Source organism: Python bivittatus, unplaced genomic scaffold, assembly GCF_059951505.1.
Source record: "Python bivittatus isolate LINGU-HERP-01145 unplaced genomic scaffold, Pbiv_v1 ctg000340_np1212, whole genome shotgun sequence".
In the NCBI taxonomy this organism is placed as follows: domain Eukaryota; kingdom Metazoa; phylum Chordata; class Lepidosauria; order Squamata; family Pythonidae; genus Python; species Python bivittatus.
The window spans coordinates 16,111,669-16,138,736 of record NW_028277056.1 but is presented as its reverse complement, the minus strand read 5'-3'; the positions used below and the strand labels follow the sequence as shown (position 1 = coordinate 16,138,736).

Sequence of the window (27,068 nt, the reverse complement as noted above, 5' to 3'; positions counted from 1 at the left end):
GTCCCTGGCTGTAATGGTATGTGGGAATGACCTTGGGAGACAGGAGGAAGAACCACAGAGTAGGCAGTGGTCAGACAAGTGAGGCAGCTGAGACCACAGAAGGAATGGAGGTGTGGCAAATGTCTCAGAAGGGACACTCCCTAGTTTCTTGGACTGAGGGGGGAGAGAGATAATTTCGGTCTTCCAAAATTTTGTTAATATAACCTTACAGTAAAGATAGAGCTAGCACTTCTGAGTGTGCTTCTTGTCTAGACTACCTCCCAAGGCTAACATCAGCTTCCAATGCTTCCATTAAGTTCCAGTAAAGAAAGCATCGGGATAGTATTTTTCCCATATGTCAGTGCTAAAAAGATGATTAAAGAGGGAGTTATGCCTTTGATAAATTGATGAAGAAATTCCTCTGGAGAAAGTCAAGGAAATAATTTCTCTGCCTACATATTTGATGGAGAATTTCAAAGGATCATTTTTGTTTTGATATTGCTACTGTCACTGGTAAGACAGAGTCCTGCTCTTGGACAATGTGGATGAAGAGAATCTGCAGCCTACTGCCTGGGAAAGTCTAGCTTATTGTTATTATAATGACCTATTATTATATAAGGTTGTGGAAAATTATTGGAATTACTGGAAAAAATGCTTTCTTGGTATGAGTTTAGTAAGGGGAAGATCCAGCCCTTTTAGAGAATGTTGAAGAAATCACTCAGCTAATTTCCCTGCTCACAAACTTAGTGGAGAATCTCAAATAGTATTTATGTCCACCTCTGATATCTATTATACATGCTAGTGAGTCAGATGATTTTATTATCAGCTAAAGCATTTCAAGACAATGACTAAGGAAGAGGAAACAGGATGGAAGCTTTAGTGCTGAAAAATCCAGAAGAATCCAGATCTTGGGGTCCCATTGGAGTCAGAATACTGAGTTAACTGAGGCTATTGACATAGCTCTCTAGAGCAGTTCTCATGAGTTAAGTTACTATACTGTAGAAGCCTTTAATTTGAAGGCAATTTAGCAAAACAACAATTTATGATATTGCTTTCCCTGGAGTACCACAATGCATAAAAATTAAGCACTATTGCTTTGTGTGATATTTCCAAAGGACCTCTCCTATAATTAGCGAGTTTTATGAGAAACTGTGTGCAGTTAATTTGAAACCCTGGGGCTTCAGAAAACAAGAAAATATATAACATTGCAAAAGAGCAGAGATTTGTGTTTTTTTCAGGAGTGGAAAATTGATGAATGTTGTTGCCAAGGGTCTGTGATGTCAAGGATGTGCACAGAAAGTCAATTTTGTTTGCCAGCAGCCTTTGTGAGAGAACATGGACCCATGTGCTCAGAAACCAGAAGGTCCTTTCTAGATTGTGAAGCCTCTGAGCATTTCATGCAAGTTTAAAGAAATAGGTCCAAACCTTTTTTTTTCTGCATGAAGATGAAAATAATATATAACGATCCCCATCTTTTATTCTAACACATTCATTCTGGGCATTCTGCATACACAAAAGCAAACTTTTCTAATTTGATACTCTCCAGATATGATGGACTATAAATCTCACAATTCTCCCCAGAGCAATCAATTGAGAATGATGGCTGTTAAAGACAACCATAACAAGTAGGCTCTAAACTTGGAGAAATGGAGTGAGATGTCACAAGCTGCTTAGATGTCTCTTTAAGTACTCCATTATGTGGAATCATATGCAATGGTTGTACCAGTGCCATATTGAAAAGTTCTCTGGCATTTTTAACTGTTCTACAATTTGATGAAAGCAAATTGCTTTCAGATGAGAAGAGATGTTTGGAAACATTCTCATCAGTGGAGTGTAAGGGCTTCACATATGATTTATTTATTTAAAATATTTGTATCCTGCTTTCCTTTAAAAAAACAACAACCTCAAAGCAGTTTATAATTAAATTATTCAGGGGCATGTGAAACTGTTTTAGTGTACAATCCTTTCTCCAGAAGTCTAAATCCTTCCTGGCCTGCCACACTTGAAAGACATTCCAAGGGAAGAAAACAGAGAACCCCTCTCATCTGACCTTTTCAGATTGGGAAGTGAGGGCAACCAGAGAGGTTTCAGGATGATAAAAAGATCTGTAACAGAAAACAGTATTGCCAGAAGTAGTATGTGGGGATGATCTTGGGAGACAGGAGGAAGAGCCACAGACTAGATAATAGTCAGACAAGTGAGGCAGCTGAGACCACAGAAGGAATAGAGGTGTGGCAAACCTCTCAGAACAGACCGTCTGTAGTTTCTTGGACTGTAAAGGTGAAGGGGGAGAGATGTACTTTCAGACTTGCAAGATTCTGTTAATGTAACCTAACAATAAAGTCAGAGCTAGTACTTCTGAGTGTGCTTCTGGTCTGGACTATTCACAAGGCTGACAAGTAATACTGTCCACCAGCTGAAGTTCAAGGCACCACCAAGAAAAATTCAAAAGAAATGTTTCCAACAGACTGAAAACTAGATGCCTGTCAACAGCAACATTCTCTTCTATCCACCTTGTATTTGTGAAAAAAAGTGTCATGTTAACTGGGCTGGAGAGAAATAAGCTTGCACATGCCTTCTGTTACAGTACTGAACGGCTTTGTGGTGCTTCTAAAGTTTCTGAATTCCCCAGTATGTGATGAGGTTGTGGCTCTGTATTTCCCCTTTTTATAAAAAGAAAATATGGAGTAAGTCCTGAGCCAATCCTTATAATTAGTAATGGGGCAATGGCCTGATAGTGGCTGCAGATATAAAGGTACATGAATATCTACAGCCACTATCAGGCCATTTTAGATGAGTATGATTTATCAACATGGAGTGGTTTGCCATTTGTTTTTTCATATGAATGGACTTATCCTGAGTGAAAACACCATTTATCACTTTAAGAAGAAAGCAACGAGAGACCTCTTCCATATTGTTGCCAAGAGAGTAGCATGGATGATCTATATAATCACCAGAATTGAGCTCCACTGAGGGGCGACTTGGCTTCCTAGCCTCTTTAGGGTTTTTATAACATATAACCTCAAAAGGAAGAAGGGATGGGAGAGATGGACAAGAGGGAATTCAACTTCCAGACAATCAGACAACCATCACCAAAAGGATATATGTGGCACATTTGGGAAGATTCTCAGAGAGGTAGTGACAGATTGGTACATCAGGGAAGTCACCACAGTATTTGTGGGTGCTAATGCTTCAGGCTTGGAAGTTTCCACCTCTTAAAAGAAGAATTGTTAAACAGAAAGCAAAGTGACAACCTCTGGCATAATCTTTAACATCATCTTAATTTATATGAATGCCTCTAGGCCCTGTATTGAGTTAGAAAATTTAAAAAATGGCAAGTGGTTTCAGTCCAGTGCTTTATTTGGAATGATGCTCATGTGTCCAGAAAGAAGACAAAAGTAACTTCAGGTGATAGAGAGAAAAGGTCACTAGTTTGCCCTACAGTAAATCAGTGTTTTGTGATTACCACATCCATCATCATAGCCATGCACTGATCAAGCAACCCCCAACAGCAGCCATCCCTGGAAACATCCACAGCATGATCTCAAAGTGCCAAATGTGCAGCCCAAAAAAGTTGTTTACTTCTGATGTCAATCTGCTTTTAAATATTTTGGACATATGAAGCAGCATACATGTGGTTTTGCAAAATACATGAGTCCTACTCGGATATGCTAATCTTCCAAGTGATTAGAGTCACATGAGGGAGAAGAGAGATGAAGGTGGTCATACTGAACTGTCAGTCACCATCCTTTGTGGGCCACCTGATGTTTATCGCCTCTTCAATTTCAAATTCTGGAAGATTACCATTGCAAAAGATGTGGGCAGACAACACAAGTAGTGTAGGCTATTCAGCCCTGGGGTTGGCTTTCCATCTCACTGCTTTTGATGGGAATGAGGATAATAACAGCAAGCCTGCTGTCATTCCAATGATCCTAACTGTTGGATTAGAATAGGGCTAATAGGGCTTATAGTAAGTACCACAGTGAGTTATCTTGAGTTTAAATGAGGAAGTTATTAGGACCTTACAAAATGCAGCTTTCAGTAGAATAATGCTTATACTTTCACTTTAGCATGCAGGTTTATTTAGCCATTTCTACCCTACTTTATTCTTATAAATACATTCAAAGTGGCTTAAAAAGTTACTATAGACTATTCAAACAATGAAATCAGTGGGGTGAATCCAGCCTTAGATGTCCTTAGAAATCAAAGCCTAGTTTGTTGATGGCCAGCTGACTTCCCATTGATTTTCAGGAAGTCTGCCCTAAGTATAATTCCATTCAGATCCCAAATCAGTTGAAAAGTAAATATTAAAAATCATTATCAGGTCATATGAGTAGGTTTTTAAAAGTTTAAAAGCAGGGTGGTAAAACATTTGACCATGTGGGAAGTTCTGTAAATTAAAAAATCCTTAGCAGCATGCACAGTGATTTAACCGTTAGAAAACTCATGAGCTGTTTCACTCTTTCAAGAAAAGCCACAAATGTGCATTTAATGACGCTCCTGAAGGTGCTATGATGCCCAGCAGGTCTTTTTGTGGAGGGCAGATCTTTGTATTTCCATCCCAGATGCAAATTTCAAAATTCAATATTTTGAATGTGTCCTCCCCCATTATTACAACTTCAGAAAATTGTCTAACCTAATACACTTAGCCGTACAACTTTTGTAGATGCTGAATGGAATCTGTATAATGTAACACATTGGATCAGTTAATCAGAAAATACTTTCTTACTCCAGAATTTGACTAACTGTATTGTAATGTAAATTAATTTCTGATATGAAGTAGAAAAGAGCTCTTGAATATAGCCTGAGGGCTGTTCTATCATTTTGCATGTATAAGTTTGCAAGCACTGCAAATTTAATTGGACATACTCATCATATTTGGTTTTAATTCCAGATTACTATAGTAAACCAATTTCTATGATTTTTTCATGAAATTAGGTTAAATTATTAGAGTACATATTTGCTTTCCATAAGACCTACATATCTTCAGAGAAGACAAATGCTATCCAACTTGTGCAAATCATATACAGAGTCAAATAAATATAGTTAAAAACAATGAAAAGGCAGATTTTTTAAAAGAAAAAAGAATTATAAAATTCTTTAGGGAAGCAAATTCTTTTAAAATTTCATGAAATACTCCAGTATCACCTCCTGCCCTTTGGAAGATGCCTCAGAGGTCCATCTTTCTCCTATGTTGACCCCAGCTATGAAACACAATCCTTCAGAAAATATATTTAGCTCCATTTTTTTCCTGGCGTTCACCAAGTTTTTAGCTGTCAACTGATTTAAGTGTTAATTTTGATTTATGGTTTTAACTTTTTATATTCTAAATTTTTAGTTTTTCAGTTTTGTCAGCAGTCTTAAGGTCTTTCCAGGTATATTTGATTAAACAAATAAATCAGTTGCTTCACTCTGCTTAATGGTAGGGCTGGCTCTGTTTTAATTTTTTCATTCATTCATTCATTCATTCATTCATTCATTCATTCATTTGTATTTTCAGAGGCTATTAATTGCTTTCAATCATTATCAATTGAATGATTTACACATTCTCTCGCTATTATGGATACATTATGCTTTTATAGATAGAAGTACTGAATTTCATCAGTATATTTTGAAAACACAGTTTTAAATGCAATTCAAAAATTTATCCTAGAATTGGAAAACACAATTGTCCAAATGTATTTAAAAAGTAAACCTTCATGTAATCTTTGTAACAGTGGATACTAGAAACCCCTGAGAGTTATTTTCAGGATTAAGTCAAATACTAGCAATGTTTATATATTGGACAAGTACCAGAATTGGCAGTTTCTTCCTGTTTTATTATTCCATTGCAGCAACTGTTAGAAAGGAATGCAGACACTGAGACTAAAGATTTGAAAAAAGCTATTAGGATATCTCATTAAAGAATCTCTCAAGACAGAAATCTCTTCCATTGTGTATTTCTTCAAGCTTTTTGCCTGGTCTTGTTCTAAAAGCCTGAATAAATAGACCTATCATTCCTTCAGAGAGATCATCTCAAAGAAAAATCTCACTGACAGGAAGATTTTTCTTCATTGTGAGCTTATATTTTTCCCTTCCTTTAATGCCTCCCTATTACTCATGCTGTCTTCTGCCACTTAAAGATCTATACTCTGTCTCTCCTTCACTACTGTTTCTTCTCTTTCAAATATCTTTGGATCAATAGCATTGTTTTTAGTTTGTATGTGAAAGGACTGTGTTCAAATCTCTATTCTAATTAAAATTATGCACACAGTTCCATCCATTGCTTCCTACATTAGGTGCCTGCTGACACCAGAATGCCCACAGCACCTCTGAGTGGCACCCAAGATTATAAATAAATAAAATTGGGCAAATTCTTATGAGATTGCCCAATCTTGCAAGATTTCAGTGCCCTCACATTGTATCAAAGAGGTCAGATCAACAAAATCTCACCAATCTCATGAGATTTTTCATCCATTTCCATTTCCATTTTTATTTTAAGGTTGTGATATTGTACTGTACAAGAAGAGATTGCCAACCTCTCGTTTTATTCCATATAGACTACTATTACAATTTTTATTTGACAAACTTCACACTATGTTACAGATGAATTGTTTTATAGATCTAGATTTCTTTTGTTGGAATTAGCATGATTTTCTTCACTTGAGTCATATGTAATAGTAACAATGATATTAAGTGGCAAATGAGGAGAGACTCTAGGATACTCTAGATCAGTGGTGGCTGGGCCTTATACCATGCTATGTTCATTCTGAAGCTAAACGTGTTAGGTTTCTTAATCACCTGAATCTGGATCACTTACATCAGATGTCTCAAACTCTGGGTCATGACTCACCAAAGGGTCATGAGCATTAAAAAAAAAAAATTGGGTTGGGTGGTCACATTTATTTTTATAAAGCTGATAAAGTTTGCCTAGTCAAACAGTGATCAGAGCCTGGAGTGAGTTTTGAGAGATGGCCAAATAGATGTTATGCTATGATTGGAAGATTAAATAGAGACTTTCATCCCATATGCTTTGTAATATTATATGCATTGTCTTCTACAGGGATGCCTGTAGAAGTATACTTATTACTGAAGTTTGATATATTTATCTGTTATTCTAAATTTCAAGCTTTTGAAAATGGAATAGTTTTGTTGGATGGTAAAAGAAAAGGTAAAGATGACCAACTTCTCAGTAATGCTGATAAAAGTAAGCCTAAATCAATGAAGAAGAAAACAACTTTTAATAAGTGTTATATTTATTTTTTACCTATCTCCAAAATCCATTAGATGACATGATCACATAGATTCACTTATCATTTTAGAGGGTTGCACCAAAGGACTGTAGAAAGCAGAAGGCACAACCTAAAGTTCCACAGTCATTTGTGGCCCTAAAAATGTCTTCAGTGTGTCATCAAGAACATCCCAATACTTGCTATCAAAAAGTTATCTTTCATCTACCAAAAAGGGGGGGGGATTATATCAATGGGTAATACAGTAACCGCATTTAATTAATATAATTTTAGTTAAAAACAAATGAAATCCAGTCAGATTAACTTTTTCTCCTGATGCTGTCTATTTGGGAAGCAGTTCCCAGCATATCATTCAAAGAGATAGTTATGTTTTCTGCCTAAAAATGTGCATTTGAGTTACAAGGAATGTATCCATCTCCAACTTTCTCCAATCTGTTGTCCTCTAAATGAGTTGAATTAGAACTTACATTATCCTTAGCCAGCATGATCAATAAATCCATTGTCTGGAGATGATAAAAGTCAAGGTCCAACACATCTAAAAGTCATCAGCTGAGGAAGGTTGTCCTAAACTTAATTGGCAGTAGCTTTCTGGCTCCTGGGACAGATCTTTGCCATCACCTAAATACCTCATGATTCTTTTCTTAAGAACAAAGGCCATGAATTGAATTTAGGGACCTTCTCCCTAACTGTGCGTCTTGGAGACTCTCTTCCAGCAAGCCCCAAACACTTGCCATTTGACCACATTGATTTGTTGTGCAAATAACAAATATTGGGTAGCTGAATAAAGGAAAATCAAGCAAATATTTGTTCAGCTGCTTGTTTTCACCTGCAGTGCATTTAGAAGCACTGATTGGACAGTTTTGCAAATGAAGGACTATTCACTGTAAAGTAGGACACCCCATTTAGCTATTTAGGAATTCAGCTATTCCTGCCATTATTAGGCATATTTGTTAAATAAGAGTAGACTGAAAACTGGCTAATCTGAACATCTAAATAATTCCCTGAGAAATGCATTTCTTGTTGAACACACGGAGACTGGCTGGGAATAACAAGACAGTGGATAATAATCAGGTGCCTTGCAGGCAATTTATCTCTTTCACAATTACGGGCAAATAAAATTTGTCTTCTTTCTTCTCTTAGTCAAAGTTCTTGGTGCTTGCAGTGCCCTCTCAGTGCTGGTTCAGGTATATCTGCCAGGTGCATTTAGAAAGAGATTAAAAGGTGTGGAAAGTGCTTATTCATGCACCCAGTCTTTTGATGCTCATAAGCCAGGAAATATGCAGATGCACTATTTTTCTTCTATAGCTGCTTACATGGCACTCCCATTCAGAATGTAAAAGGGAAAAAATTGCTTTTTCCAAGTCAAGGTTAAACAGTATTTCTTGACAGGGCTGTCCTTTGATTTTATACATTAGCTGGGTTTGCACAACACACTATCTTTAGTTACTGGAGTAGCCAGTTTTCTGGATTTGCAAAGCAAATTGAGTAATAATCTAATTAGACAGGCTGGGGTCATACAACCTGCTAAATCACAGGAAAACTAACACTAACCAAGCTTAGCCTGTTATATAAACATGCAGGGGCTAGTTTTTTAGGTGACCTAGTTAAATGTCTTAATCAGCACTGAATGATTACTATGCCAGTCTAGAACATTGACTTTTAACTTAGGTATGCATATAAAAATAATGTTCTGTCTTGTTTGTTTTCTCAATGGGTAGAATTTCTGTGTGGATTAAACTGGAAATAAAATAATCACAAAAATATCTTTAAAATATTGTGTTCTTCCTAGTGAAACCTCATAAAAAGCCAAAAGGAGGACTTTAAAATTTCAGTAACACATGGATTATGCAGGCAAATTGGATGCATTTCGAATTATTCCCAATTATTTTTGGCTGTGAAGTATCACATAACTCTTAGGATAGCCCACTTCTGTGCTGTGAAAGTGGGACAACCCGTTATTCAGTATGTTTCCTTGGATGGGATGGGCTCTCATTAGAGTTTAACAGTGTTTTACAAATTTGTCTGTGATGTTTAATACATCTTTGATGGGAAAAAAAGATGCGTGTGACAACTTGTAATGTTCAGATGACTTGCATCCTATTGTGTTCAGTGGGGTTTACGCTCCTGCAAACAGGTGGAGAACTACAGTATTTAAATTCGGCCCAAGTGCTGAAAAGTCCAATGCCTCCTGATCTTGGAATCTGAAATACCATCTACGGTGTACAGCTCATCATATCTTCTAAAGCAGTGATTAATAAGGAATTTCAGAAAGAATTGTGCCTTGTATTGTTGAAAAAAAAATGAAAATCCTGATATCCTTTAAAGACCCTTTCTTTTTTTTCTTTTTTTGCAAAAATATGAGAAACCAATATGTTACACAATTAATGGGAAGAAAGAGATCTCCCTCATGCATTTCCCTATCAGGCTAAGGTCAGTTTAAAACTGTCCAGATAGCAGTATTCATTGCTGCTTCCACTAAATCAGCATCTTTTGATCCCATTGGTAAACAATGAATCTGGCAAAAGATCGTGCTTTTAATCTTTAGAAATAGAGAAAGATCTCTCGCATATACCAATGTTATCATCTCCTTAGAAAGTTTATAAAGGCTTTTTCTTCTTCTTTAATTTGGAGATTACGCACATGCATACACTAACACCCCACCTGCTTTCCAAGGAGTAATGCATTCTCCTTCAAGAAGCGAGATTAATAAATTGCTTTGCCTTCTGTTCTCCCTGAGAAACATGACATTTCTCTTACATGTTTACTGCAAAATTAAATGAAATCCACAGAGCTTCTAAAAAGTCAATGAATCTTCAAGTAAATTCAGTAAGACGAATTCCTTTTCTGCCCATAGCCACCGTTCTTGCACATAGATCAGTGTTGTCCAAACTTGGCCACTTTAAGATGAGTGGACTTCAACTCCCAGAATTGGAGCTGGCTGGGGAATTCTGGGAGTTGAAGTTCACTCATCTTAAAGTGGCCAAGTTTGGACAACACTGACATAGATGGATGCTTAATAGCACCTTGCCTTCCCTTCATCCCACCATGCAGTTGTACAAATGTGCATTAGGTGTGATATCAAGGTGTTATAGAAAAATCCAATATCCTTGCTTAGTCCTCCTTTGAGTGCACATCTCTGCAATGCAGCTAACACCATTAAACCAAATATTCTATAAAACAACAATTAGGAGTCCAAGTACAAAATGTAATTAACCAGAATCTAATTAATCAAGCAACACTGCACCGAGAAGGAAAGGAACAGTCTAGCGCAATAGCCAGTGTGAGATATTTCTTTTTAGGTGCCATTTAAATTGACAGTGATTTGATTTAAATTGGTGATTTAAAATCTGAAAAGAAGGCATGATTCAGTTTAGGTATGTGATTTGAGGGGAACCTGATTCAGTCTGAAACAAAGAGTTGCCCACTTCAAAATGCCTGAAGGTTTTTCATTTTGGGAAGAATGGAATGAAAATAGTCAGAGGCCGTCACAGGGGGGAGAATCAAAAAGTCAGGATGGTACTCACAACTATATGATTGAAGACCTGTTCCTTTTTTTTACATGTGTTAATGTACTTTTTTTTTAAAAAAAATGGAGCGTTGACTGCAAAATTCCAGCCACCATCTTGACTTCTTTGACCCTCCTCTATGGACTGTTCTGAAAATAGCATTAATCCCTGGCAAGTTTCACTAGAATACCTTCAAGGGTTTTACCACAATGGTTTTTTAAAAAATATCCCTCCTGTATTCCTTTGCAGGCATGAGATGCAAGATCCTCTGAACTGCCTAGCAAGGAACTTAGAAATCAGTTGACTGAACCAAAGCAGATAGTATAAACACACAAACATTCAAAAGCTTTAAAAAAAAAAACCTCATGCTTATTCCTAGCTTTTCTGGCATGCCAGCCTTGGCATGGCAAATGACAAATGTCCTTATGGGCTGGTTTTAATTTCCTGGCTCTGATCACTGATTTCTGGGGTGCTAAAAGAATTGGCACAGTTACTTGGCAAATTTGATCCCTTCTTTTCAGGCAGGACTTGGTAAAAATAAAGGCTGTGGCTTGGTGGTACTACTTAGTGATAGTTTGCAGAGGCAACAGGAGCAGGATAGGACCGTGAGATATAAAGATAAAAGATTGGCAGGCCAAGGGAAAAATGGAAGTTACCCTCCCCCTATTTTGAAAGCAGGAAGTATTAACCCAGCACCCATCCATTAAATCTGCCCCAGTTGTACCGATTTTAACCATAAGGCCAGCCTGGAGACCCTAGGCAGAATGCTGAGAACTGAGTTGAGCCCCTAAGAGTGTTGGCTGGGTCAGCAGAAGAGAACATTTCATTAGCACAAGAGAAAGCAAAGTTAAGACTTGTGGCTATCTGCAATGAGAAGCCCAACGTAATGTTCAAGTGACCTTACCACTTCAAAAGACTTCCATAAGGCAAAGAGTTTAATGAGCTTGAAACTGAGTGGCTGGCTACTCATTTCAGTGTCAGAGAACCCATCACACCACTTAACACCCCCATTCCCACTGGGTTATCCTTTCTGCATGGCATTGAAATTGCAACTTATGTACTGCCCAAGCCTGTCAGATCTGGACTGCAAAGATCTGTATGACTCTAGAAGGCAATAAAAAGATACAGAAAAGCACAACTCTTTTCTGCCATCTAGCGGTCTGGATTTTTGTAATGATCTGATAGTTCTAATATTGTCTGTAACAATCTAGAAGCAGTAGAAAACCCATCGAGATGCAAAGTGCTTTGAAAACCCTTGACTGAGTTTGCTGCTTTGAAGCAAATCCCCACATTCTGATACGCATATCTTTTCAATGGGGTGATGTGATCAAAGCTTTGCCAAATCAAAGACCTCTTTCAAAGCTTTGCACAGCTACTAATGAATGTCTAGAGAAGATAAGTTTTCTTTTGCACTAAGAATGTAACAAGAAGAAAACAAAAGAAAGATCTACTGAAAGGGAGTTCTAAAGACTTGGAGCCAAAGTCCAGGGTGAAGTCTCCTGTGGCCTAAGTTCAACTCCTTCAACATCATCCATGGTGTTATCTTAGGCAATAACATAGAAGTAGCTTGCCTTTGCTTTCTTCCAGGATGTTTCGTTTCTCAACTTAGCAGTGACCTCTGTGTTGGGCCCCCAGTGATCTCAGTAAGGTCCATGGTTGCCACGGTGTCCATGAACTCCCAGACCATCTCTGATTCCATATCCAAAAAAGTCTGGGAATGGAGCTGCCAGTTGGACCACAGAAACATCTAAAACCCACTCTTTTAAAATAAAAATAAAGATGGAGGAGGAGGAGGAGGAGGAGGAGGAGGAGGAGGAGGAGGAGGAGGAGGAGGAGGATCTCGCTTCTACTCACAGCTAAGGCTTTCTTTTTCTTCCAGACCCTCAGGGAGTTAGGACATTTCTGTCCCATATAACCCACTTTTCCAACCCTGCAAATAGGACTAAGAAAGACAGAAAGCACTTGACACTTTCAATACTAAACTAAGCCAATATTGTTATTTAACCATGGTTTGTTAAATCAGTCATAATTGGCTAGACCCACATAGTGTTAAAAGTATAAAACATGGGTTTACAAAACACAGTGACTAGGTTTACACAATACAGAAAGCCAGAAGCTTAATAGAATGTGTGAACCCTGTCAGTGGCTGCATTCCACAGTAGATAGTATTTATCCATCAACAGTAAAGGAAACGGGAATAAAAAAATATGCTTCTCACTAGCACTTGGTAGAGCAGCCATGAAGGCCTTGAAAATATATTCAAATACCATGATCTCTCTATGCCTACAAATATCAAAATTGTGCAAGCCATGGTATTTCCTGTGACACTCTAAGGAAGTGAAAGCTGAACATTAAAGAAGCAGGATAGAAAGTGTATTAATGCTTTTGTACTTTGGTATTGGAGAATATTCCTGAGAATACCATGGATAGCTAAGAAAACAAACCAATGGATCATTGAACAAATCAACCCAGAGTTCTCACTCGAGGCACAAATGACCAGGCTGAAATTATCCTACTTCAGACACATTATGTGAAGACCCAGCTCTCTAGAGAAGGCTCTAATGTTGGGAAAGGTGGAAGGAAAAAGAATAAGAAAACAACCAGCAGCAAGATGGATGGACTCAGTTACAGTGACGATGACTGCACCATTGGAAGACTTGAAAGACCAAGTCAGAGCCAGATCATCATGGAGAAAATCTATCTATGTGGTCACTAAGAGTCGAGAATGACTTGATGGCATATAATCAATCAATCAATCATATTTAACCATAATCTAATCAAACAGAGTCAGTATGCATTTTATGCTCAGCAAAAAAGAAAGTTTCACACTAGGTTTTCAACTGTCTTGATTGTATTTTGCAAGCACAAGCAATCTCTCTTCCTGCATCCCAGCATATTTCAGAAGGCAAATCCAGGGCAGAAAAGAAGAAGAAACCCAGAGGGAAAAAACAAACTGCTGCTTTTTCTTTAAAAGCTGGGAGCAGGTGGAGATGAGACAAGAAGGAATAAAAAGATGAGAGGGTGAGAAAAATACTAGGCTCTGCAATTATGGGTAGACTGACAAGAAGATTGCAAAGATGTTCCAGTTTGCTCTTCCCTCATCCCAATCAAACTTGTTGGAACTTTAGTTAAGATAACAAAAAAGTCTCAAGAGAAGTGTGAAGTTGGAACAATGAGCCCAAGAGGTCTTCAGATTGTTTTTTTCTTAAGCAGTAGCCATATGGAAGGGCACTCCAGAAACTGAAGGGGCATTTCAGGAGAATTTTAGAACTTGTCATAGGGATCAGCTTGTTAAATAATTAATTGGGTGCATATTAGGTAGTATAATAACTGCATAAGCCTTTAAAATGAACTGAAAGAAATTTGGGAACCCTGCCATCGCTAATAATAATAAACAAGTCTGTCACAGTAATGCCAGAAATCTTAATCAGTTCATCGGCTGATTAATTGTTGACATTTGCATATGAAATGCATTCATTGTTTTAAATGCAAAATGACATTTTGATCTGTACGTCTCACCAACCTGGGAGTAATCCCTACAGAAGTTAGTGGAGTTTAGTCTAGATTTATAAAAAGTGCGTAGAATGATGCTGTAAATATATCTTTTTTTTTTTTCAGGGAACACAAAAGAGAACACTCCATGGCCTAGCTGATTTCAGCACCTCTCCCCCTTTTTTAAAATAAATAAGTATCTGGGACAGAAAGGTTTTAAAAAGTGTTGCAATGCAGAAATGTTTGCAGCCTGTGAGTTAAGCATCTTCTTATCCCCACAGTATCTGAATACTGGAAGGAAGACCATGTATGTTTGCTTTCGACATGCAGTAGGCACACACAGTCCAACATGTCATCCTTTAATGTCCCTCCAATCCAGCAAAGGCAGACATGAAAATGACATCTTTGCCTCTTTCACATCACAATTGTTAACCTCCTGTTAAGTCCAAAGACCCATGTTTCTGCTCTGCTGAACACAAGAGAGGCTGCAGAAGATTTGGTAGGGTGTATAGGTTTTTTGTTTTGCAACTTTACTCAGGGCAGGTTCTGACTCCCAAAGCTGTCCATCATCAGGGAAGAAATTCATCAAAGTGTTCCTTCAAGGGGACTGAATTTTACATTAAGAATGAGATTAAAATCTCCACCTCAGATATCTCAGGGTAAGGAGGGGGAGACGTTTCCTGGTGATATGAAAGGCAAAACTAAAGAAAAGGGAAAGACCCTCAATATAAACTTGACTCTTGCTGACTATATACAGTCATAGAAGAAATTCTAAATGAGGTAAATTAATTACATCCATGTCAAATTGTTGGCAACCATACAGAAGTGGTTGACCATTGCCTTCTTCTGAGATATTTATCAATTCCTTGGTCTAACCTACAGTCCTGGGCTTTGCTAGTGATTTCCCACTGAATTGCTAACCAGTCCAACTTAGCTATTTTGGAATCAGCTGATGTTGGCAAGGCACTGTTGTCTGCCATGGCTAAAGGCCAAGCTAAAGACTTTTAAACCTACTACCACAATCCTACACAGGTCAGCTAAGCAACCATTGCATATGGCAGAAGTGTAGAGCCTTTGGGCGCTGAGCTCCATATGCAGAACCAGGGCAGTCTAGAGTCCCAGGGCCATCAGCAGTCCTCCAAACTCTTTCTGTGACCTCAAAGTTATCCCAGAGAATGCCAGAGAAATTCAGTGGCCTAGTTTCCAGCCAGTTTGAGGCAGGCAATACACAACTGGATTGTAAAGAAAGCTCTCAGATAAGTAAAGTCAGTTTTAAAGAAGTTTTCCCTCTCCCACAACCCCCACAACCCTCTGAAAAATATCAATCCCACCCAACAAGCCTCTTAGACTATCAAAAAGTTGCTAAACTCTGATATATGGAAATGTAATGGTACCACTTATGGCATGGACAAGAAAAAAAAGAGCTATGCTCAGAGCAGGAAGGGGCCATCTCCAAAATAAAAAGCATATATTTCTAACCCCTCCACCTTTTTTTTCTTAAAGTGATTCTCTTCCATTTTCATCTTGTTGATAACAGTTGGGAGGGGTTGAGAAACACACAAGGAGGCCTTCAGATTCACACCCACAATTTCCATTGCTCCCTTTTTGATAGACCTATATATTACTTCTGTGGTAAAGCACACAATATTCCCCACCACAGCTGCAATCTTATGCTTTATGCTACTTATAATTACCAATAACAAAAAATGGCTTATTCATGCTCTTTCTATAAAGAGAAAAAGAGCCTGAATAATTACAGCTTCTCTTAAAAATCATAACCCTTAAAACACTATTGTAGCTACAAGAATAACATGAAGCTGGCTTCCACTGCCCCAGAAATAAATCCTATTTTGTCACAGGAAAAAAAAGTAGTCTATTTTTTTTTCTTTTAAAAAAATCACAATATTAACATGAGTGTGTCAGGAGTATAATTTGAGAATAAAGCAAAGAATGAGGCAGAAAAAACAGCATTACACCTTGTAGGAACTTGGAAATCAATAGAGGTCCTAGGAATGGCTTTGCCTGCTTCTCTCCCCATTGTTGCTGCTTTCTAGAGTAACCGTTTGACCGTGGGTTAGGAGCCCTAGACTACAGCTATTATATCTGGATCTAAAAATCTAGACAATAGATGACAGCAAAGAGAAAGTATTTGCTGGCTTCTAGTGGTCATCCTGACTTCAACAGCCCCAAGGATGGTAACCCTACTGTAGAGAATGAGGGGGACACCTCTGAGGGAAATAGGCAAGAACCGTTATATAAGCAAAGAGGGCTGAAGCATTTCTTAAGGCCTGGGAAATATGACAGAATTTGGAGGCAAGCTCTTCCCTCCTTCACTGGGCTATAAGAGGGAGGGGAGGTAAAACACTATCCAGGCTTGCAAGATTTTGTCAGTATAGCCTATCTCAATAAAGTGTAGTTTGGGTCTTCCAGTGGAGTCTGTTTCCTGATCTGGTCTGCCCTGAAGGGCTGAAACCCACCCTATACTGGGGAAGCTGGAAGACTAGTCTGAGAGAAACAAGATGTCCTTTAACAGGTAGTTATGTAAAATATTGCATCTAGAAAGGGAAAAAATGTAGGACGCATATACAAGGTAGGGGATTCATGGCTTGAAAACACTACATCTGAGAAGAATTTGGATATGGTCATTGATGTCAAGTGAACATGAGCCAGCAGTATGAGACTGTTCTTAGAAGGACCAGTACAGTTCTGGGCTGCATTAGGAGAAGCACCATATCAAAGACAAGTATTTCATTATTTCTCTCTATTCTGCACTGGTATTCTGGGCACGATTCTGGGCACCACATTTCTAGAAGGATATTGACAGAGATGATTCAAAAGAGGGTAACAAAGATAATACTAGGAGTTGAGGACATATTCTATGGTGAGAGGCTAAATGAACTTGGGATGTTCAGTTTGAAGAAAAGATTGCTTACAGGAGATATGATAGCTATATTCAGATACATAAGCAGAAGCTACAGAGAAGACAATCAAGAACTATTCCATGACAACAGAAACTAGGACCAGAAAGAACAGGTATAATCCACAGCTGCCTAGCCTTTGTTTAAATAGAAGGAAAAATTTTCAGACAGATCGGTGGAACAGTGAAGCCACTGATGGCTGTAGGTTCTCCATGTCTTGAGATTTTTGAGAAGAAGCTGGAAAGACGTCTCTTGAGGATGGTTTAATTGGGCTTCCTGCACATTGCAGGAGGGTGGAACTGGATGATCCTTGTGGTCTCTTCCAACTTTACAATTCTATGATTTATGAATAAATCAAACTTCATCCTTGCAATCCAGCTCCTTGTTTACCATTTCTTTGCAAAACAGGTTAGGAGAGCATGATTTATTTCATTTATATGGCCCTCCATCTCACTGTAGTGACTCTGGGTAGCTAACTACACATAAAAAGCACAATACAAAAATAAACTTGAAACTACATATGGCATATGTTATAAAAGGAAGCACCTGAAGGAGGACACATTCACTGTAGGAATCCAGCCATCATCAAAGGTGTTCCTTTGTATCCCTCCAGTATCAGAAATATGGCTGATAGAAATATAGTTGTAGCACCCAGGTTGTGGTCCTTCTCATTCCCACACTTTTTGAAGAATATTGCCTTCAATACATTACTCAGTTGGCTTTTTTCCCTTTAATCTGCTCTGAAGACAAATGGGCAAAAAGAAAATTGTTTACAAACATATTAGTATATGAAGAAACAGATGCTAAGCCAAATTAGGACTGAGCATTCACATGAGTTGAATTTCAATTCCAGCAGGAATTCTGCAAAGTGGTTGCCATGCCTTACATTCTGTCATGATCTCTTCTCTTCTTTTGACAAAAACTACCAGACCATGGAACAGTGCATCATCGTCCAATCATGATATGCTCAGATGACGATTGAAAATGTAATAGAACAGAGAAGACGACAATGGGAATGACAAGAATTCCTATGCTACTACCAGCTCCAAAAGTATACTCTGACTTCTGTTCTTTATATATCAAGTTTGCCAGTCAACCCTTTGAATGAAAGAACTCTTGAAGTGCAGCAAAAATCCTGCTCAGCAGTAGAATTAACCCTTCCTTTCCCAGGTTGTGTTCCCTATTCATTTCCTGCTACAACTTTGCTTTTTATTCCAGTCCAATTTGCAGGACTGCGTGTGGAACTCCGATGAGGAAGAAATGGCGAATGAGGAATTTGGAGTTAAATGTTTGGTGATGAGTAAGCTCATCAAAGAAGAGCTTAGAACTGAATCTTTCTCTCTGACTGGCTAACCTTCTACGTAGAAGGAATTTTCTCCTTAATAAGAAGAAATTGTTTTCCTTACTCTTAACACAGTTTGCGTTCCACAAATAGATAAATAAGCTCAAACTGTCCTTGATTGTAATTGCAGCTGAAAACTTTCATGTATTTTTGACAAGAGTTTGGAATATTGTACTCTCCTTTCTGTTATAACAAGTAACTATGACAGGGACGATTAGGAGGCATTCAGTACATCATTTCATACTATTATTAACACAGTCATCACTAATAAAGGAATTATAGCTAGTAATGTACACTGGCAGCCAGGTTCTTCAATAACTCTCAATATGAATGGCTCCTGGATATTTAAGGGCCAGTTCAAGTGCAACAGTGGGGAGAGGGAGTGTGGGGGAAATCCCACATTTATTTCCCAGTAACCAGTTTAAAAATAGCTTATTAGTTTTTTCACCCCACTTCTCAAACTTTATTTTTTCAAAAGGGGGATTAGCATGCAGCTTTGAATTTGTGTGTGTGTGTGCATGTGTTTTCCCCTAAAGAAGTATGTAAACACTTACTTTTTGTATATTTGGAAAGGAACAACACTTTTCTAATTAATAAGCAATCCAGAGCTTAGCCATTTACTGGTTTCCATGTTGGCCAATATTCTAAATGTGCTTAGATCGATCTATCTATCTATCTATCTATCTATCTATCTATCTATCTATCTATCTATCTATCTACCTACCTACCTACCTACCTACCTACCTACCTACCTTCTATCTCCCCTCCCCTTCCCTCCCCTCCCTCTCTTTCTTCCTTCTCTGAATTTGAGGCAATCCATTTAAAAATATTCTCAGAATATACTTCAAATCCATATTTCAATCCATTTTGATTTATGATTTAAAAACAACAATAGTAAATTAATGCAAAAATGGACCCAACATGGCAGACATGCTTTTGCTCCAAATGATAGTGAAAGTGTTGTGCAGTCGCATCATACCATGGCGACACTGTTGCCCAGGGCAACCAAGATGATTGCAAAGGAATGTATTTGTTTATTTATTTGTTTATTTATTGTTATTGTGCTGTGTAGCAGAAGCTACACTCTGGAAAAATGGGACTCAAAATATCCCATAACTTTTGGAAGAACAAAGAGCCTTCTTGAAGGCATTTAAATCCACTCAAGATGGGGCCAAGGAAGTGGACCATCTCAATTGTTCTACACACATAGTAGAATATGATAAAAGGATAACAGTGTTCTGTGATATTAGAATGGACAACATCATATGTCCTGAGTGTTCTTTTAATATATAAGTAATATTTAACAGGGGATGTCCAACAGTGGTGCAGGCCACACCATCCATATGCACAGAACTGGTATTTCCAAACAAAACAACAAGATCCCAAAAGTGATGGTCAGATGACAAAAGTATCTCTATACTGGCCAGTGTAGTCTAGAATAAGAAGAATGAGGAAAGAGACTCTGTATGCTTTATAATTCTTTCTTTCTATTACTGAGACATTGAAAATAAAAAAGACACCAATCTGCTAATGTACCTGCCATATCACATTCATAAGGAAATGTACATACAGCAGAACCTCAAGGATTATTGGCTTGTACCCTGTGAACTAGGTTCACATGATACATCAGACCTTAAAACTTAGATTAAGAGAATACAGTCACTCTATTCTTATCAAATATGACACCCAAGTGATGTCATAGTTTATACATCATTTGAAATAATAGCCTAGATTCCCACAACACTTAGAAACATTCAGCCCCATGTTAGCCTAGTCTAGAGTATGTGCAGATGTAGAAAACTGCTCAATAGCATTTTAATACAGATGACAAGAGACATACTTTCAGATTTAGGAAAGTTGTTAAGAACATTTGGAGAAATCATGGTGGTGTTATTTGTGTGTGCAGGGACTAGAGATAATACAAGTAGAAGATTGACTTGTGCTGGAAAGCCCTTCAGAGACGTTAAATAACTGCAACTGGAATAAATGTTTCTCAGCAAATTGCAGATGGTATATTTATCTAGAAGAAGGGTAATAATGCAGAGAAAAAAATGCAGCCCCTAAAAGCCAAGGGAACCAGTTTGGTGTAGTGGTTAAGGTACCAGGCTAGAAACTGGGTGACCATGAGTTCTAGTCCCACCTTGGGCCAGTCACTCTCTCCCAGCCCTAGGAAAAAAACAATGCCAAACCACTTCTGAAATCTTGCCAAAAAAACTGCAGGGAGTCAAAAACTGACTCAAAGGTGCACACAGACACAAAACCCAAGAACAGGTGGTACACAAGGACGAAATCTTTCCATCCCTTTGGAATACTGCCCCAAATTAAGCTGCAATTCTTTACATTCTTACATGGAATAAGAGCTATTGAATTTGCATTGAACTAAATTCTGAGTAGACCTTTGTAGTTTGTATAGTTTCCCTAAGCATACTCTTAGGACATGTATCGGGTGTTTAAGAAATACAAATACAGAAATAAAATGACAATATTTGTGAAGGATTGCACAGAGTAGTCAGGGATACATTGTGAAATAAAACAGCTGTGAGTCTCATCTGAGTTATCCAGACATCAGAGGACATGTTCATCACCTTTTTTAGTTCATGTTTTCAACCCATGTTATAGCTCAATGGTGCCTTGTGTGTTTAGGACACCAACACTTCTTCCCCAAGGCTTTCTCGTACACTTCAAATGAGGAAAGAAAATCCAAAACCCTCCGTTCAGTGGGTCATATTCCATGGTTAAAACTAACCAGGAGATAACTTGATATTGTACACAAATTGCTTCCACTCCTAAGAAGAAAAGTGGGATAGAAGTTCAGTGACAAAATTATAAGCACGTTCCCTTTTCAGGAAACAAAGCAGAGGACAACTCCAAAAACCTTCAGTGTAATTCATGAGCTTCCAACGGCCATCAAGCCAGCAGCTTCTCTATATATACCAGTGTTTCTCAACCTCACCAATGCTAAGATGTGTGGACTCCAACTCCCAGAATTCTCCAACTCCAGGCATGCTGGCTGGGGAATTCTGGGAGTTGGAGCCCACATATCTTAAAGTTGCTGAGATTGAGAAACACTGCTCTATACCTCTGATAATAGACAAGTGGGAGAGCTGTGTGAATTGCCAATACTTGATATGGAGGGGGGAAAAACAACTTCAGTCCTTTGCTAGCAGATTGAAAGAAGACAACCATCAGAGTAACATTTATGGATACGTAAGGGCTCAGTTTGCCGTTAGATAAGAATATGAGTCCTGACATAGTTTCTGCCTTTGGATGCTGGGGCTTTTAAATATAGTAATAATGCTGCTTCCTTTTCTTCCTTCTTTGTTCTTTGATCTCTTCTGCTTTCTTTCTCTTTTGATTTTTTTCCTTTCTTCCTTCTCTCAGATTGACTGCTTTTTTCCCACCACCATAATCTTCCTTCTTCTACTACCTGGTGTATTCTTTTGTCTACTTTTAATTTATGTCTGTTTCCACTCAATTGGCTTAACCGCTTGGGCATCCCTGTGAGGTGCTGTTTGGATGTTCTGTCTCAAGCACCAGAACACCTTTGACTATTTCTGCCTTAGTCAGACAGAATGCTATTTTGCTCTTTTGTGTAATGGGCTGCTCCTGTGCTTTTAATAATAGCTTAATGCATCCAAATTCAGTAAGTGCAGCTGGTGTTCGGCAATGGCTTCTGTCAGAGGAACAAAGCTAAGAAACACAGCTTTTCCTATTTTGGTGCAACGCTCTAAGCCAAGCTGCATTATTTTCTACTCAAAATTAGCCTTTTTAAAGGGCTGGTTGTATTTATGTACTCTTTTTTATTTTTTGGTATAAAAATAAGGCATGATGTTTAGGTGACTTACTAGAAGATAAAATGCCTGGGTCCATCTATAACACAAGCAAAGAGCAAGGAACAGTACAGGAACATGAAGGGTGGAACAACTGTGTAATTCATGTTTTCAGAAAAGAAAAGAAAAGAAAATACCTGCATGACATTATTTTTTGTGTGTGTGTTTGTGTATGTGTGTTTCTCTTTGGTCTTCAGGATGATCTTCAGCCTGTTGCATCTGAAACCAACTGGGAATCAGTCACAAGCCCGGTCTTGGTAAATAATGTGTTAATCTATTATCTGAAAGAGGAGAAAGTAACTGGAGTTCAGTTGAGGTCCACAGCAAGGAGACTGTTTGGATTTAAACCTTGCACTAAGCTCTTATACAATTTGTGTTATTTTGGCGTAGTGCATTATGAGAACTGAAATGATTACAGCTAGTTCAGCAAACCAGCGTTAGGCAATGAATGTGATGTATCAAACAGATCAGTATCATGCTGGCAGTGTTACTAGCAAAGACATTTCTACTAGTAACACTGCTCTGGGGTTTGTTGATAGCAATGAAACGTGACTCAAATTTGCAGTGAATTGGTCAATCATTAATTTCTCCACAAATCCACTCCAGAGCTCTATCTGGCAATATCCTGACTATTCAGAAAAGGTATCAGTTATTTGATGTGGATCCTTTGGAAACAGCATTAGAGAGCATGTTATGACAAAAAGGAGCTTGTGTAGGCTGCTTTGTATGAAGAAGTTCCCAAGTGCCATCTTTAGCATTCTCAGCTTAAACAGATATGAAAAAGGTCTTGGCAAAAACCCCTGTCAGGCAACTTAGGGAACCAGTGCTAGTCAGAATAAATCAGCCTTTGACCAACTTGACACCCACCAAATATATTAGGACTGTAGTTCCCAAAATTCTTACACATCATGGAAACCATCTGGAGAGAAACAGGTTAGGGAAGACTACAACAGATGATGTATGTATAGATGGACAAATAGGCTAATCTGGGTAAACCTCTGTGCATTTGCTGTGAGTGCTCAAATGAACACCATGCTCCTTTCTTGTCTTTAAGAAAGTAGAAAAAGGTAAGTTTCATCTCCTTCCCAGTTTTCATTATTAATGATACTCAGGAAATCACTTGTTAGATTTAGGTCCTGAAGTTTGGATGTCATTCTAGAAACAATAGAGGGCATCAACAATCTGTGTAAGAATTAAAGCTGAGCATGCTTCAGAAATGATTCAGAAGAATGATAGAAATGTGGGAGCCTGTAATGCAGTGCCTATATAAGTTAGCAGTATTGCTCTTCAGACTTCTATGTGAGCCTGAAAACAGACATTGTTGATTTAAGGAGTCAACTCTTTAAAGCAGCCATATCCTTTTTTTTTTTTACAATGAAAAAGTCTGGAAAAAAGACATGGGAACTTTAAAGAGATGCTGCACTTTATTCTCCTCTTCAGGATTCCTTCTGAATCATTTTCAAAGCATGAACAGCCCTGCTAAACTATCTTCAGGAATATACACTTACTCTGTTTAGTTACTGAACAAACTGCAGTGGTATATTTTACAATTTCTTTCTTATTCCACCATTAGAGTTCATTAACATATTGAGTAACTGTGGAAGAATGAATACAGTTTATTAAAGCAATGCTAAACATTGTTGCTATTTTGAAAACAGTATATAAATTTAATCTCATTTTGAATTCTTATCTATCCAAGTTCCCAAGTCAGACATCATTTTTGTTTCATGTTTGTTAAAAATTAGCTGCTAGTATTCCTTCCCAAGTAAGAATCTATTGCCGAATGGAAACAGTGAGATTTATAATTTGGCAAGTCTTAATCTTGGTCCGTCAAATAATTCTTCTTTGTATTATCCTTGGGATGCAGTGCTTAGGCCATAGGGTACATGTAAATACTTTTTTTCCCTAAAACTGTTCATACCCTCAGCAAAAAAAGGTCAAGCTTGTTTAGTTTATCCTTAGCAACTACATTTTCCTGAGAACATGCCAACTAGTATGAGATTGTGCTCCTGACTTGCCCCTCCTCCCCCCCCACCATCAAGAAAATAAAGCTTCCTTTTTCTGCATGGACATTGTGTTTTGAAAATCTATTTTTACAAACTCCAGAATTTTGTACAAAAGGAATAGTGGTGATATTGTTCTTTGGCCACCTTGATTTCTTCAAACTTCTCTCTCATCCATTATCTCAACCCATCTTCTCACCTCTATCTAAACTGCAGCAATAAAAATCAGGCATATTCCTCTTCATGACTACAAGACTTGCCTCCTTACAATTCCTATTTCAGCAACCTTTTTCATGTTTAGCACATCTCTTCCTTAAAAGACCTCCTTGGCCTGTTCTTTTTTTTTTAAACTTTTTAAAAAAGTTTTTTGCAACATCTGTCCTGGATATTCACTCCACTTGATCCACTTATGTTAGAATCTTCTTGACCCTCTGACAATTATATATTTTTTCTTTACTGATCCTTCTGCTTGGAACTATTCTTGAGAATATCTCCAGAAGACCACTTCTCCTAGAAATCCTTTTTCAAAACCCAGCTTTCTGTAAAGTCTGGCTCATCTCCCATTTCCCACATCTCACTGTAACTAAATACTAGAATGGAAAAACTCCACAGCCTATCCTATTTTTTTCTCCCTCAATTCCTTCCCTTCTTCATTATTTTTCTTATATTTTATAGAGGTGCTATTCTGCTTTTATATTTTTCATTACCATGTTCTAAATAAATAACTGTGATGGAATGGAATTATGAAGGCCAAGCTCAGGGAGATAAACATTTTCTTAGCTCGCCAGAACCGTGTGGGAGGAATAAGAGGATGAGACTGGCACCTCCAGGAATTCACACTGTTGTGGCTGGAGGATTTTGGGAACTGGGGTTTTAGTCTGGGAAGATTCTTGCTAGAGGTTGTAGCTAATAAACATAGCTGGACTGAATTGGCATTGTCTCTTGGAGTTCCTTGGGCTAGGCCTAACATCAATCTTCCCAGACTACCTTGATTGAGAGATTAAGCATGTGGGTGGTAGCAGTTGCCTCCAAGAGGCCTCATATTTCTCTTTCACTTTACTTTTCAATAAAAAATAAACAAAACAAAAATAAAAGCATGGCTAAAATGGGTCCCTTTTATCACCAGGTTTTGTCAGCATAATCTTGGGATGCTGGGGGCTTTAGGAAGATCACAGATTGGTCATCCTTGTTCTTTGCCTTCACGAACCACTATTCTGTCCCTTGGTATTCTCAGCTTCTGTGCATTCAGCTGGGAGATTTATACTTGCTCTCTATAGCTGGAAGAGAAGCTATACTTGCATTTGCTTGAAGCAAAGCATGCACCTCAGCAAGAACCTGCTTTATTTGAGAGCTGTTATCTGCATCAAGCAAACCTAAGTAAAGCTTCATCTCAGAACTTCTCACTAAGGTGGAGATGAGCAAGCAGTATTCTTTGTACACTTTAACCCCGCACAATTGTGTGTGTATTATTTATATATAAGTATTTGTTTACAAAGAGATATACCTCCATACAGGGAACGCAAGTGTTGTCTTCAATAATGTCTAGTTCTAGCCTTGTGATACAGTCAAATCTGGAAAAAAGTTGTTACGATCTTTTTGTTCTTTTCTACATAATGTTCAAAGTACACTGCCCTGTATGTCATTCTTAGGGCATTTCCTATCGCTCTCCATCAGTGACTGACCCCACTCTTACTGTGGAAGCCCTAGATCAAACCATTGCTGGATTTGATACTGTGGAAGAACTGCTCAAGCACTTTAATCCAGATACGTGGCAAGAAGACCTTGATCTCCTGTACACAGAGACTGCCCCACCTCGAGGCAGAAGTTTCTATGAAAGGAAGTCGAAAGGTAGGAAGCAAAAATGGGTGGGTGGATACAGCAGCAGAATATTCTGTGTTTGATACGATATTAGTTTAATTTTGTGGCTGAGGTGGTTAAAATCCTTGGAGAGATGTTGTAAAATTTTAGCGACTGAGTGTATGATGTCCAAATCCATACTTTGTTCAGTGAGAATTAAAATGCTTTAACAACCAGTCTACATAATGAACATTGGAGAGATATTTGCAGCCTATAAAAGCCACCTGCTCTTACAGGTGCTGGTGCCAGATGTTCTTCTAAGTGCAGTGGGATTTTTTAAAAAAATGATTATCTCCCTCTTATATTGCAGCAGAATAATTAAGATGGTTGCAGAGGACAGGAGTAGGTAGATGTACTACTGGTAATTAGGACATCCATGTTTTATATGCAACAACTGGCTCTAACATAAAGCCAAAAATCATTTGTTCACTGGAGAAATGGTTAGAGATGTCCAGATTTTATTAGATGAGCCCAAGGTGGCTGGGTGCCTCAGAGGACACTTTAGTCAGCTGAGCACACTGAAAAAACAATTTACTCTGCCAGGAGCAAATTCTTATTCCTTATTCCTACATTGATTTGAGAAATTTAGCATCCAATGTGTTATATGCATTACTATGTAAAGTGGTAACCTCTATGATTCTTGATACATTTTGAATTGTGTCTTTTCACCATTTTGATTGAGAGAGAGATGTATGTGTACACACATGCATATGCTTATACACACACACAGACACACACGCCTACATTTTCTGTCTAAGAGTATGCGCCTGGGTGTGTTAATGGCAAACGCATTTCCACATGCCCATGTGGCCAAAACAATGCTACTCATCCAAAAAAGGGGGGTATCAGCAAGCTTTGGAAGACCTAAGATTTGCAAAAATACAGAAGAACTCAAAAAGAATGTAAAGAGGA

General features: G+C 38.1%; 1 protein-coding gene and 1 long non-coding RNA gene across 5 annotated transcripts in view; one reads left to right on the top strand and one right to left on the bottom strand.

Moving 5' to 3' along the window:
- Positions 1-27,068, top strand: part of PDGFD (platelet derived growth factor D) — a 155,357-nt gene that overhangs the window by 102,557 nt on the left and 25,732 nt on the right. The window contains exons 4-5 of one of the 2 annotated variants that reach the window (XM_088140624.1): positions 22,494-22,553; positions 25,949-26,147. In XM_088140624.1, coding sequence (XP_087996750.1) covers positions 22,494-22,553; positions 25,949-26,147 — 259 coding nt within the window. The remainder of the gene's footprint in view (positions 1-22,493; positions 22,554-25,948; positions 26,148-27,068) is intronic. The other variant, XM_088140625.1, reaches the window with a different exon arrangement.
- Positions 1-27,068, bottom strand: part of LOC148216048 (uncharacterized) — a 73,897-nt gene that overhangs the window by 34,278 nt on the left and 12,551 nt on the right. The gene's annotated exons all lie outside the window — the stretch shown is intronic.